The sequence below is a fragment of the Erinaceus europaeus genome, chromosome 9, assembly GCF_950295315.1.
Source record: "Erinaceus europaeus chromosome 9, mEriEur2.1, whole genome shotgun sequence".
Lineage (NCBI taxonomy): Eukaryota > Metazoa > Chordata > Mammalia > Eulipotyphla > Erinaceidae > Erinaceus > Erinaceus europaeus.
In genome coordinates, this window is record NC_080170.1 from 104802568 (window position 1) to 104816302 (window position 13735).

Here is a 13735-nt window from a genome sequence, read left to right on the forward strand (position 1 = left end):
AGGAGGGGGAACATATCTTAGAAAGAGCAAAATCTACTGTCTTTCATCTCCTTCATAGAGTTATTGTGAGGATTAAATGAAATGATGCATTTAAGAAATTTTAGAATGCATTATAGCTTTAATTATTAATTGCACTGTAAAATTATAATAGAACTGTCATTTTCATATCATTATGTTCCAGTTCTCTAGATTTACTACTAGTAATATTTGGTTTCAAAGTTTTCTAGAAGATGGAGATATTCCTAATGTTTAGTATAAATCATTGTTACTAAGTCTCTTTCATTTCTGTAAGTTTGATATTTATTTTGTATTTAGTGCTGGAAACAAGAAAAAGGAAAAGCATAAAAGAGGTTTTGCTGGGGCTCTGAAGTCAACTTAACAAAAATTGATATACTTCATGATGCAAAATCCAGCTCTCCGGGCCCTAATTTTGACTTTTTTTCTGACTATTCTATCAAAAACTTCTTCTCTCTTTTTAGGACTTTGGCATTTATGAATAATTCAAATAAGGGATTTGAATAACATCAACAGTGTTAGCAAACTAAAGAAAACTAGAATCTTTATTTTTAAAGTAACTGTATTCAAAAGTACTCTATAGTAGCAACCAGTTATGGGCTGGGCGGTGATACATCCAGTTGAGCACACATATTACAGTGTGCAAGGACCCAGGTTCGAGATCCTGATGAGGAAGGAAGCTTCATTATTGGTGGAAACAGTGCTGCAGGTCTCTCTCTCTCTTTTCTTTATTTCTCCAGTCCCTCTTGATTTCTCTCTCCAATAAATAAATTAATTAAAAATATTCTTTTAAAGAACACACACAATTAATTAATTAATTAATTAAAATATTTTTAAAAAGAACACATACACATCAATAGCTGGAATTGTGGATGATCCAGAAGAGAGAAGGAAAACTTATGCACAGGGATGACATATTCCCAGTTGCTTAGTTGAAACCCACTTAGATTATTTGAAGACTGGAGCAGCTCTGGGTCCATGGGACACCCATGTGAACCCCAGTAAGGCAGACAATCTTCCTTTAGAGTCTCCACTTTACTCCAACAGGGCATGATTCTGTAGCCGCCTGCTCCAATTTTGCCAATCTGGGTTATTATTTTGCTTTTCTTTCTCTAAGTAGAGATCACAATGACCTTTGTTGAGATCCTTCCTTCCTTCCTCCCTTCCTTCCTTCCTTCCTTCCTTCCTTCCTTCCTTCCTTCCTTCCTCCCTCCCTCCCTCCCTCCCTCCCTCCCTCCCTCCCTCCCTCTCTCTCTCTCTCTCTTTCTTTCTTTCTTTCTTTCTTTCTTTCTTTCTTTCTTTCTGTCTTTCTGTCTTTCTCTCTCTCTTTTTTCCAGTCTCTGGATTACAAAGTGTTGTGACATCTTTGGGTAAAGAGGTTCCACTGACTATAATTTAGGGTTATCATTATAGCAATTACCGAGTATTTACTGAACACTAACCACAAACATTATAGTCCTTCCCATGCTGTGCCCTGAGGACCATCAATCCAAATTAGACAGAGAGAGAAGGGTTGCTGTGAATACCCAGAAAAGAAAGACAGCAAGGCACTTGCTTCCCACAATAAGTCTGTCCCTTCATGCTTACTATTTTCAAGTTAAGCTCCTCAGGAATGGAAAATGAGCCTTTGTAAAGCACATTCCAACAGAGGAAGCAGGAAAAATTGCATGAATAATTCAGAAGTGTCTGCCCTTCAAGTTCTACAGCATTTCCAGTGCACTGGTCCACACCCCTCCCCTCTTTTTTCCTGTGGTGAAATTAAGTCTAATTCATCTTCATTGTGCTGAGGGACGAGAATACTTGAGGTGGTCTGAGGATTTTCTCCAGGGGAGGGTTACAGCCTAGTGTCAGAGGATGAGCAAGAAATAAATTTCTACAATGAGGTATCTCCTTTGTGAAATAGGAAATGGCCGTATCTCTGGAGGATTTCCATATCAGGGGAGTCCCAGCACAAGCAGTGGTGGTTAAGCCTGGCAAACTGGCCAGCCAGGTAAGCCCCTCCTGCTGTCCACCCCCAAATACCCCTTATGAACCTAAAAACCACCCCCTGCAAGCCCACGATTTCCAAAGATCACAGATGTGCCTTTGAAGTCCAAATGAGGAACCTTGTTTTACTTATTTGCTAAAATAAAGATTGCGAATGGAAGTTATTTCTCAGTAGCTGAAATCTATGTCAGCATGTCCTTCTCCTTTCCCCACTCTTCCACCAGGTCCCAGTGGAAGGAATCGCAATTCTCCATCAGTTTCCGTTCTCATCAGCACTGCAGAGGATGACTGTCATTGTCCAAGAGATGGGGGGTGACCGGATGGTTTTCATGAAAGGTGCACCAGAGAGGGTGGCCAGCTTTTGCCAACTGCAGACAGGTAAGTAATGGACTTTTACTACAAATGGCAAATTTGTATTTTTCATCCTCCAATCTCCCCTCTGCACATGGATCTGACTACTTGCTGGTAATTACCATCTGGTGACTCACTGGCATTCAAAACTTAACGAAAAATCAAGCTTGTCTTTCTCACTTCATATCTTTACAGTCTTGGTGAATGAATGGTACTAACAACCCTTACCCTGCCCTGCAGAATCTCTCTCTCCCGTTAGGATTCCTTTCAGATTTTGCTTTCTCCCTAGTATTTCTGCCTTGTCAATTGCTTATCCTTAGCTCTGTCACTCTATTACTTCATTGCTCCTCTGTTGAGTCACATAAACAGTCAGTGAATGAACACCTAATTCCAGACTCTGATTCATCCTTTATAGGGTGACCAGATTGGTGTTTTTATCGGAAACATAACTAGTTATCACTTTTCTTGTTCTCATTCTCTTGGTAGTTTCTCATAGCTCCCAGATAGTTTCACATACCTGTAGGAGTGCACATAGACTTCTATGATCTGTCTCCTATCAGACTTTCTAGATAAGCCTTAGTCCTCAGCTCTCAAATCTTCTGCTACCTCTGAGCTGAACTACCAACCAAGTCTTACTGTTTCATGTCCTTGTGCCTGAACACTTGATATGCCCCTGAGTCAAAGCATCTACTTACTTCTTTTTTTTTTTTTTTAAATTTCTTTACTGGGGAATTAATGTTCTACATTCAACAGTAAATACAATAGTTTGTACATGCATAACATTCCCAGTTTTCCATATAACAATACAACCTCCTCTAGGTCATCCTTTCTGGACATGTATTCTGCCCCCCGCTACCCCACCCCAGAGTCTTTTACTTTGGTGCAATATGCCAATTCCAGTTCAGGTTCTACTTGTGCTTTCTCTTCTGATCTTGTTTTTCAGCTTCTGCCTGAGAGTGAGATCATCCCATATTCATCCTTCTGTTTGTGACTTATTTCACTTAACATGAATTTTTCAGCTCCATCCAAGATGGGCTGAAAACGGTGAAGTCACCAATTTTTATAGCTTAGTAATATATATGTCACAACTTTCTCAGCCACTCATTTGTTGTTGGACACCTGGGTTGCTTCCAGATTTTGGCTATTACAAATTGTGCTGCCAAGAACATATGTGTGCACAGATCTTTTTGGATGGATGTGTTGGGTTCCTTAGGATATATCCCCAGGAGAGGAATTGCAGGGTCATAGGGTAGGTCCATTTCTAGCCTTCTGAGAGTTCTCCAGACTGTTCTCCATAGAGGCTGGACCAATTTACATTCCCACTAGCAGTGTAGGAGGGACACAACCTCTCCAGCTTTTGCTGCTGTTACCTTTTCTGATGTATGACATTCTCACAGGAGTGAAGTGATATCTCATTGTTGTCTTTATTTGCATTTCTCTGACAATCAGAGACGGAGCATTTTTTCATGTGTTTCTCAGCCTTTTGGATCTCTTCTGTGGTGAATATTCTGTCCATGTCATCCCCCCATTTTTGGATGGGGTTATTTGTTGTCTTGTTGTTGAGATTTGCAAGTTCTTTATATATTCTGGTTATTAGCCTCTTGTCTGATGTATGGCATGTAAAAATCTTCTCCCATTCTGTGAGGAGTCTCTTGGTTTGGGTAGTAGTATTTTTTAAGCTATGCAGAAGCTTTTTAATTTGATGTAGTCCCATAGGTTTATGCTTGTCTTAGTCTTCTTTGTACTTGGATTCATTTCGTTGAAGATGTCTTTAAAATTTATGCGGAAAAGAGTTTCGCCAATATTTTCCTCTAAGTATCTGATAGTGTGTGGTCTAACATCCAACTCCTTGATCCACTTGGAATTTACTTTTGTATTTGGTGAAATACAGTGGTTCAGTTTCATTCTTCTGCAAGTTTCAACCCACTTTTTCCAACACCATTTGTTGAAGAGATTCTGCTTTCCCCACTTAATAGTCTGGGCCTCTTTGTCAAAGATTAGATGTCCATAGGTGTGGGGGCTTACTTCTGGGCTCTCAGTTCTATTCCACTGGTCAGTGTGTCTATTCATGTCCCAGTACCAAGCAATTTTGACAATGGCCCTATAATACAATTTGAGATTTGGGAGTGTGATGCCTCCGGTTCTGTTCTTTTTTCTCAAGATTGTTTTGGCAATTCTAGGTCTTTTCTGGTTCCAGATAAACATTTGTAGCATTTGTTCTATTCTCCTAAAAAAATGTGCTTGGGATCTTGATGGGGATAGCATTAATTTTGTATATGGCTCTGGTTAGTATATTCATTTTGATGATGTTAATTCTACCAACCCATGAACATGGAATATCTTTCCACTTCTTTGTGTCTCTTTCAATTTCCTTGTGTAGTGACTCATAATTTTCAGTATACAAGTCTTTCACTTCTTTGGTTAGGCTTACTCCTAGATATTTTATTGTTTTTGTTGCTATAGTAAAAGGAATTGATTTCTGGCTTTCAATTTCTTCTAACTTAGTGTTTGCATAGAGGAATGCCACTGACTTTTGAATGTTAATTTTGTAGCCTGACACCTTACTGTATTGCCTGATGATTTCCAAAAGCTTCTTGCTGGATTCCTTAGGTTTTTCTATGTATACTATCATGTCATCTGCAAATAGGGAGAGTTTGACTTCTTCTCTTCCAATCTGTATCCCTTTAATTCCCTGCTCCTGCCTGATTGCTATGGCAAGTACTTCCAACACTGTGTTGAACAGTAATGGTGATAGTGGGCAGCCCTATCTAGTACCTGATCTGAGTGGAATGCTTCCAGTTTTTCACCATTGAGTATGATGTTGGCTGTAAGTTTGCTATATATAGACTCCACTATCTTGAGGAATTTTCCATCTATTCCCATTTTTTGTAGTGTTTTGATCATAAAGGGATGTCGTATTTTGTCAAAGGCTTTCTCTGCATCTATTGATATGATCATGTGGTTTTTGGTCTTGCTTTTGTTGATGTGGTGGATCACGTTGATTGACTTACGTATATTAAACCAACTTTGCATGCCTGGGATAAACTCCACTTGGTCATGATGAACAATTTTTTTAATATACTGCTGTATCCGGTTGGCTAGAATTTTGTTCAATATTTTCGCATCTATGTTCATCAGAGGTATTGGTCTGTAGTTTTTTTTTTTGGTTGTGTCCCTGTCTAGTTTTGGTATCAGAGTGATGCTGGCTTCATAGAAACTGGAAGGGAGTATTCCAGTGTCTTCAATCTTCTGGAAGACTTTTAAAAGTAGAGGTATTAGTTCTTCTTTGAAGGTTTTGTAGAATTCATTTGTAAAACAACCTGGTCCAGGACTTTTATTTTTGGAAGATTTTTGATAACTGTTTCAATTTCATTAGTTGAGATGGGCCTGTTCATGTTATCTACTTCCTCTTTACTTAGTTTTGGAAGTTGGTAGGTATCTAGGAAATTGTCCATTTCTTCCAGGTTCTCTAGCTTGGTGGCATATAGTTGTTCATCTACTTACTTCTTTTACTTAAACACTTCCACCCACATATGCACCACATAATGCTTCCATAGTACACTGTAGTTACTGGGATCATAGCAGTGATTTCATTCAATTGTATTGCTAGCCTTCTCGCTGTTACCCTACCAGACAGAGGTCTTTCCAGGAAGGCCTACAGCTTGGTCTCTTCAGTCAATGCCCGAAACATAGTAGACTCTAGAGTAAATGTTGATTGAATTGTAGGAAAAAAAATTCTACATATTTCCCATCTTAAAAATTTTTTTTAACTGCTTCCTTTTATTTCTACTTCATTGAGTTCCAAAAATATCACACCTGACACTGCATGGTGTTTAGGGCTTCTAATGACCTAGAATTGAGTTACTGTGGGCAAGAGTTGAATCTATTTGTAAAGAATTTCTTCACAGTGCCAACTGAATGATGCTGCATACTAATTCTGTATTGTTTTCTGAATAGTGCCGACCAGTTTTGCTAGTGAACTTCAGACTTATACAACACAGGGCTTCCGGGTTATAGCACTGGCCTACAAAAAATTAGCAATGAACCACCACACCACAGCCTTGATGAGGTAAGCACAGGAAAACTTGACGAAGTTGAATGGTTTGTTGGGAAGATCCAAAGATTGGGTGGTTGACTCAACAGTATAACTTGCTGGATTTGTGTCTTAGAACATTTAAATAGGGATATGATCATACCTGCAGTGCCTAGCCCACAAAGTCGATATGAACAGAGAATTTATGTGTCTATAGTGGTACTATGAAAACAGATACATATAGTCACTATTTCAGAGAGCCTGAAATTGTGGACACAACCCCACTTTAAATCAAGTATAAGAAACTTTTTAACTTATAGCTGAAAATTAGGTGAAAGCTATAAAACATATCACTTCCCTGAAAAAAATTTTATAGGAAATATAAAATTGACTGAAATTAATAACTGTAGCTGGAACTTAACCTAAAATCTAGGTAATGTCTGTAGAAAAACCATGGGCAACCTCTTCTGAAGAAATTCTTGATATGTGTAGGTTAAAATTAGGGAATCTCAGGACCATGAGTTGGTGCATCTGGTTATTTATTTATTTATTTTTTTATAAAAGAATATTTTTCTTGCCAAGCAGGCTTTAAAAATATCCTTATTTATTTATTGGATAGAAACAGCTAGAAATCGGAAGGGAAGGGGGTGGTAAGAGAGGGAGAGAGACAGAGAGACACCTGCAGCACGGCTTTATCACTTGTGAAGCTTTCCCCCTGCAGGTGGGGACTGGGGGATTGAACCTCGGTCCTTGTATGCTACCATCCAGCCTCAGTGCATCTGAGTAAATATAAACATTACCATGAGCAAGAACCCAGCTTCAAACTCCCAGTCCCCTCCTACAGAAAGAAAGCTTCATAAGCACTGAAGTAGTGTTGCCTGTGTCTTTCTTTCTCTCTTCCCCTCTTCCTCCCACTCCCCTCTTGAGTTCTCCTTGTTTCTATCAGACAAATAAAATAGGTGCTAAAAAAGCTAACATAAATTGGAATGTTTATTGGTTCAAATTTATTTGTTGCTTCCCTTCTTACTGTTTTTAGGCTGGTCATGTTTATGTCCAGTGCTTAATCTCAGTCATTTTTGGGAACATTGCTGTGGAGATAATGTGCTTCTTTTGTTATACAGGATTTAAAATTTTGGAGTTCTAATTTGTTTATATTCAACACTCTATTACTGTAATTATATTTTGTACTTCTTTTCTAACAAACAAAATTAAATTTCAAATGCAGTGCAATCTGCACATGTTCCCTATGCATTACAAAGAAATAACAGCTCAATAATTCTCAATAGGTTCCTAACAAACAGAATGAAATACATTGCATGTACCTGTGTATGGAGTTACTGTGGCTGCAACTGAAGGGAATACTTTCCCCAGTCAGGTATCCAGTCCTTTCCACACTGACTGTCTGGCTGCTGCTGATAGTGCTCTGAAATGCTTACAGATTCTTGGGAAAATTCTGAATGAAACAGTACAGTTGTTTCTTAATTTGCTGTGCTGTTACAAACCTAGAAAATTCAAGAGTGTTAAAAATGTGTAAACATACTATGTGTTTGTATATAAAGCAGATTTAGGGAATGTATAAAACAAATTTGTTTGTTTTCCATAAGATAGTAGTTATTTGTTTACTATAAAAGTCCAGTATATTCTACAATATAATAATAGCATGATATAAACAGGCTAGTCTATTATGACTTAAGAATATATCATCTTTTTTTTTTTTTTTTTTTAGCATTGTGAGTTTCTTTCAAAATACTCAAAAGTATTGAAGCATTCAGGGCATGTCCTCATCATTCCTTGGTTGTTACAGAAAATGTTGTATAAATATCTGAAAAAAAAATCCAAAATGTCCTATAGGGGCAATATGGCTTCTCATGAAAATCACTGATACATTCAACCTTGTCACTTCAGAAGATGGTGCAATCATTACTTCACTATAATTGAATATTGGGTCCCTGGACTTATTGAATCTCTCTCCCTGAGGCCAATTAATGTGATCCTTGAAACTCTGGCTAATATCAGCTGTGGAAATTTTTGTTATATGATTAGTTCAGGTCACTGAAGTCAGGAAACTATGAATGAAATTTGACATTTCAACAAGTTTATTGAGATAATAGTGCCCTACAGCATTATGTCAGAGTCAGCTGCGCATTGCTATAAATCAGAGTCTGTGTATACTATGCTAAGTGAACCATCTGAATTCTAATTCCTGGGTGTCATATTTAAGAAAAAGAGGTAGCTTGGTTTTGAGATGTGGTAGAGCTGGAAATAAGATTTAGTTTCAGGTGCTGGGCAGTGTCACAGCGAGTTAAGCACAGATGGCGGGAAGCCCAAGGACCAATGTAGGGAACCCAGTTCGAGCCCCCAGGCTCCCCACCTGCAGGGGTATCACTTCACAAGAGGTGAAGCAGGTCCCTATCCTCTCTTGATTTTTCTGTGTCCTATCCAACACAACAACAACAATAACAACAACATGGGAAAAAATGACCAGGATATGTGGATTCCTAGTGCAGGCACTGAGCCCCAGTGGTAACCCTAGAGGCAAAAAAATAAAAAAGACAGTTTCCTGGGAGCCTCATCAACATTTTGGCTACGATGCTGCTGGTCCTAATGATTATAACAAATTCATTTAATGTTTACACACTTGAAGCACATGGCTTTGGGGGCTGTGCGTGTAATAAAACATTAGTGTTGGAGTCATATGAAGAGTAAGGAAGACTGAGTGATTTGGCATAAAGGAGAGGATAGGCTCTGGCCAAAGGCAAAAATCTGATAAAGCTTAAACACAAGTTCGCTAATAGAATCTGATATATGCTGTGAATTTCCTTCCTTGTCTTAACCACACCACCAGCACTCAGTCTCACAGCTAAGTAAATCTATTTCACCTTTGCTAACTTCTGACCAAAACAGAACACACTGTTTTGTGTGTACACATGGCTACTCAAGCATAGTTCTAGCAATTGTTGTTTTTGTCCTTTTAAAACAACATGGATTTGTTTTTTAAGAACATGAAGTATAACCACAGGAATGACACCACTCCACTTGTATTGCATTCTGTCTTATTTTTTAAACACTTTGGGAGAAGGTATGATGTCTGTGCAGGAAACAGGAAAAGATAGCATGCAGGGCTTGAGATTTCAAGGAGCTACTTCTCTTTATTCCTTGCTCAGATTCATAGCTCACAAAAAGAAGAATCGTATATGTTAGAGCTAGAAGAGACTTTGAAGATATATTAGTTTTCCCACCTTCTTTTTCAAAAGAATAGATGATATGACCTAAAAATAATTTGCCCATTATCACACAATAAGGAACTGAGAGAGCTGGAATTAGAACTGCTCTCATCATGGTACAGTGAATATTACAGATTTTTATTTTGAGCCTAAGCTTGTCTTTACACAGGATGCTAGTTTGTTGTATGCATAGTGTGGGTGGATGGACTCTGTCTTATCTATGCAGTCACAGTATGTGCTCTGTAATAGGGCTTATTTATTGGTATTCTAATTTTTGCTTTGTTTTCTGGTTATTTTATACATCTTTAAAATTTCTTTTTCTATTTATTTCTATCTCACTTTTTTATGCAGATAACTTTCCATGGTGATTCTCTCAATTTATTTACTTTCTTCTTTTTATATTTATTTATTGTTGGATAGAGACAGAAAAATTAAGAGGGGACGGACAAATAGAGAGGAAAAGAGACAGAGAGACACCCCCAGCCCTGTTTCAACATTTGTGAAGCTTTTCCTCTGCAGGTAGGGGACTATGGCTTTGAACCTGAGTCCTTGCATACTGTAATATGTTTGCTTAACCAGGTGTGTTACCACCTGACCCCTCACTTTTTTCTTCTAGGAATCTCTGTTTCAGTGTCTTTTTTTTTTTTTTTTTTTTGCTATATTTCCACAAATATAGTCTATGAGGGTTGTGGCCAACTTACTACATCTAAAATACTGTTTTTATCCATTTCTTCTTTTTTTTTTTTGTCTCACACTAATATTTGTTCTCTCTCTCTGATTATCACTTTGTTCAGGTTTGTGTTACTTTGTTTATTCCTTTCTTGTAGAACTTCAGCAAATTCTTCTTTACATCTTTTAAAATTTTATTTATAAAATGGAAATATTGACAAGACCATGGGATGAGAGGGATACGATTCCACACAATCCCCACTGCCAGAACTTCTTACCCCCTCCCCTCCCTCGAAAGCTTTCCTATTCCCTGGGAGTATGGACCCAGGATCATTATGAGGTACAGAAGATGGAAGGTCTGGCTTCTGTAATTGCTTCTCCGCTGAACATGGGCATTTACAGGTCTTCTAGTGGCAAATTCCACTAGCTCTGTGTGCTTGATAAAGTATTTATGTCTCTATCATATTTGAATGATAATTTTCAAAGATTAGAAATTCATAACTTTTAGAGCCTTTGTATTCCAGTCAGATTCGGGCAGTGCTGATACCTTCCTTTTGTGTCTTCTTTTAAGAACTTCTGGATATCTTGTAAAGTGTCCGGATCTCAGGTGATGTATCATGGAAGAATCTTGGAGCTCATAGTCCCAGTGTACTCCCCTGTACTTGGTCTTGTGAACGCTTTTGCAGTATTTATGTGGTGGATAGGACCTCAGAGGTCTCACTTACTTGCAGAAACATTCATACTTGGGGCAGAAGAGATTTGGTATCACCTCAAGTAGAACAGGAGTGAGAGATATTTGTTAAAAAGGAGATTGTGACTTAAAATCTTTTGGGGGTGAAGCTGGTATTAAATATAATCTTGGTTTCTGGAGAGACTGGCATTCCCCCCATCCCATTGTGTCTCTGTTCCTAATGTTTTGACTAAGATTTAGAATTCTTCTTGGTGGTTGAGTCACAGGAGGTGAAAAATACCTCGGTAGCCATTTAGTTATTTTCTCTGAAACTTTAACACTTTTGTCTTATGTTTACTCTCTCTTCCTCCTGATTCAGCCAGGAAAAAAAAATTCTGTTGGCATTCTCCTGTTCCTTCTTGTCTACTCTCTTGATAGAATCAGCACATATTCAGTGCCTAAGAAATAATGCATCATATTAAGTACGATAAGCCAAAAAGAAAAGGACAAATAATGAATAATCTCACTTGAAAATGGGACCTAATAATTAGGGACAAGGAGGGAGAAAACAAAGTGAAAAGTGAACTGGGCATGGTGTATTGTGTCAAAGCAAGGAACTCTGGGAAAGGAGTGGGAAGGGTAAGAAGGGGTGGAAGAGAACTGTGGGGGCTGTGTGCATGACGAAATTATACTCATGTGACACTGACTGCTCTGTAAAACATTAACCTTCAGCAGGGATCTGTTTATTTTTACTTTGTTTCTGAGATTTCTTTATTTGGGGGGATTTACATCTTATTTTTAATTGACATTATATTTTTGCAAGACCACGTTTCATGTGTGCAACATATACTCTTTACAGAAATCTGTAAAAGTGGGGGTCTTTGTGTCAAAATAGTGCTCTCATAAATTCAAAATGCTTGGCACTAATTCAGGGTCAGAAATAGTACCTACAATCAGTATTCACCCCTTTTCACCTTTGTGGTGGCTCCTTTACTTAAAAGGGGACTATGGTTTATTTCCAAATGATGTTTTTATCATCTTGGAATAGAAAAAACATTAATTATTCTCATTTAATTTTCTTTTTTAATATTTATTTATCGTCTTTTGTTGCTCTTGTTTTTTATTGTTGTAGTTATTATTATTGTTGTTATTGATGCTGTTGTTGTTGGCTAGGACAGAGAGAGAAATGGAGAGAGAAGGGGAAGACAGAGAGGGGGATAGAAAGATAGACACCTGCAGACTTACTTCACCACTTGTGAGGTGAGTCCCCTGCAGGTGGGGAACCAGGGGCTCGAACCGGGATCCTTAAGCCAGTCCTTGTGCTTTGCACCACCTGCGCTTAGCCCACTGTGCTACCACCCAACTCCCTCATTTAATTTTCTAAATTAAAAATTTGATTTATTATATTTTCATTAGTGAGAGGTTAAACAGTGCTGCAGGCCTCTGTCTGTCTCTCTCTCTCTGTTTCTCTCTCATCTCCCTTTCCCTTTCAACTTCTCTCTGTCTCTATCAAAAATAACTAAAAATAAAAAAAGATGACATATTATGTGCATGCTTTGTTGCAACCAATAACAATTTTCTTTAATATCTTTAACAGACAATTCAGTAAAAAACTAAATTTCTTCTGAGTTTTGAAAAATGCCAATTTTTTTCTATTATAATGGATACAATGTCTACAATAAAACATATTCACAGTAAAATTAGTTGAATTACTCGAAGTAAAACTAGTTTTAAGCTACAAACCCTTACACACTTTTTAAGTTAAGGACTTTTACTTTATTTTAGTATAACTTTCAACAGTCTGGTTTGATTTTCGAGAGCCTGAAGCTATAATATGTGAGGTATTTAATGACAACTGTTAAGAACAATTATAATGTGCTGTTTCTCTGTGATTGTGTCTAAACGTCCAGGGACAAGGTAGAATCAGACTTGATATTTCTGGGATTGCTGATCTTGGAGAATCGGTTGAAAGAAGAGACAAAACCTGTCCTGGAAGAGCTGATCTCAGCCCGGATAAGGACTGTCATGGTTACAGGTATAGAGCCAAGTATATGTGCTTTGTAGGACAAAGCACAGAGCATAGGTATAAAACAGAATATCAGTTTCTAAGCATTTCCTGTAAACACAGAGATCTACTTGTTTAACAAATATTTCTGGCTACCTACAAATTTTTCTGGTTACCTACTTTGTACCACATACCATTATAGCTTGGAAATGGGCAATAGGAAAGCCAAACTCCTGCTCTTGTTGAGTTTTTATTCAGATGAGATGGCATAGGAAACCAAAAAGATCAGTCTATCAAGTCAAATAAGTAGCTAGTGATAACTGGTATGAGGTTCATAAATAAAATAGGATGTTGTGGTAAAGCGTATCTGATTTGTTACTTCAGATGAGGTCTGAGGTATCATGACTCTCAGAGAAGGTACATTTGAGATATTTCCTCAGAGAGAAAACATGGGTCATGCCCTGATGATGATTTTTATTTTATTATTATTACTTATTGCCACCAGGGTTATTGCTAGGTTTTGTGCCTATATGACAAACCCACCTCCCTTGGCAGCCATTTTTCATTTTTCTTTCTTTTTTTCTTCCTTTCTCTCTTTCTTTCTTCCTTCCCTTTCTTTCTCTCTTGATAGGACAGATAGAAATTGAGAGGGGAGGTAAAGATATAGAGGGAAAGAGAAAGAGGAATACCTACAGACCTGCTTTACTGCTCATGAAGTCAAGACTGGCAATGGAACCACCGTAACTATTCGCAGAATATTTGTCAAACTTCTCACAAATGAC

General features: G+C 37.9%; 1 protein-coding gene across 3 annotated transcripts in view; it reads left to right on the plus strand.

The window, feature by feature from the left end:
* ATP13A4 (ATPase 13A4) overlaps nt 1–13735 on the plus strand; it is a 136802-nt gene that overhangs the window by 84663 nt on the left and 38404 nt on the right. For all 3 annotated transcript variants that reach the window (XM_060198495.1, XM_016185697.2, XM_060198496.1), the window contains 4 exons: nt 1919–2005; nt 2226–2379; nt 6310–6421; nt 12859–12983. In XM_060198495.1, coding sequence (XP_060054478.1) covers nt 1919–2005; nt 2226–2379; nt 6310–6421; nt 12859–12983 — 478 coding nt within the window. The remainder of the gene's footprint in view (nt 1–1918; nt 2006–2225; nt 2380–6309; nt 6422–12858; nt 12984–13735) is intronic.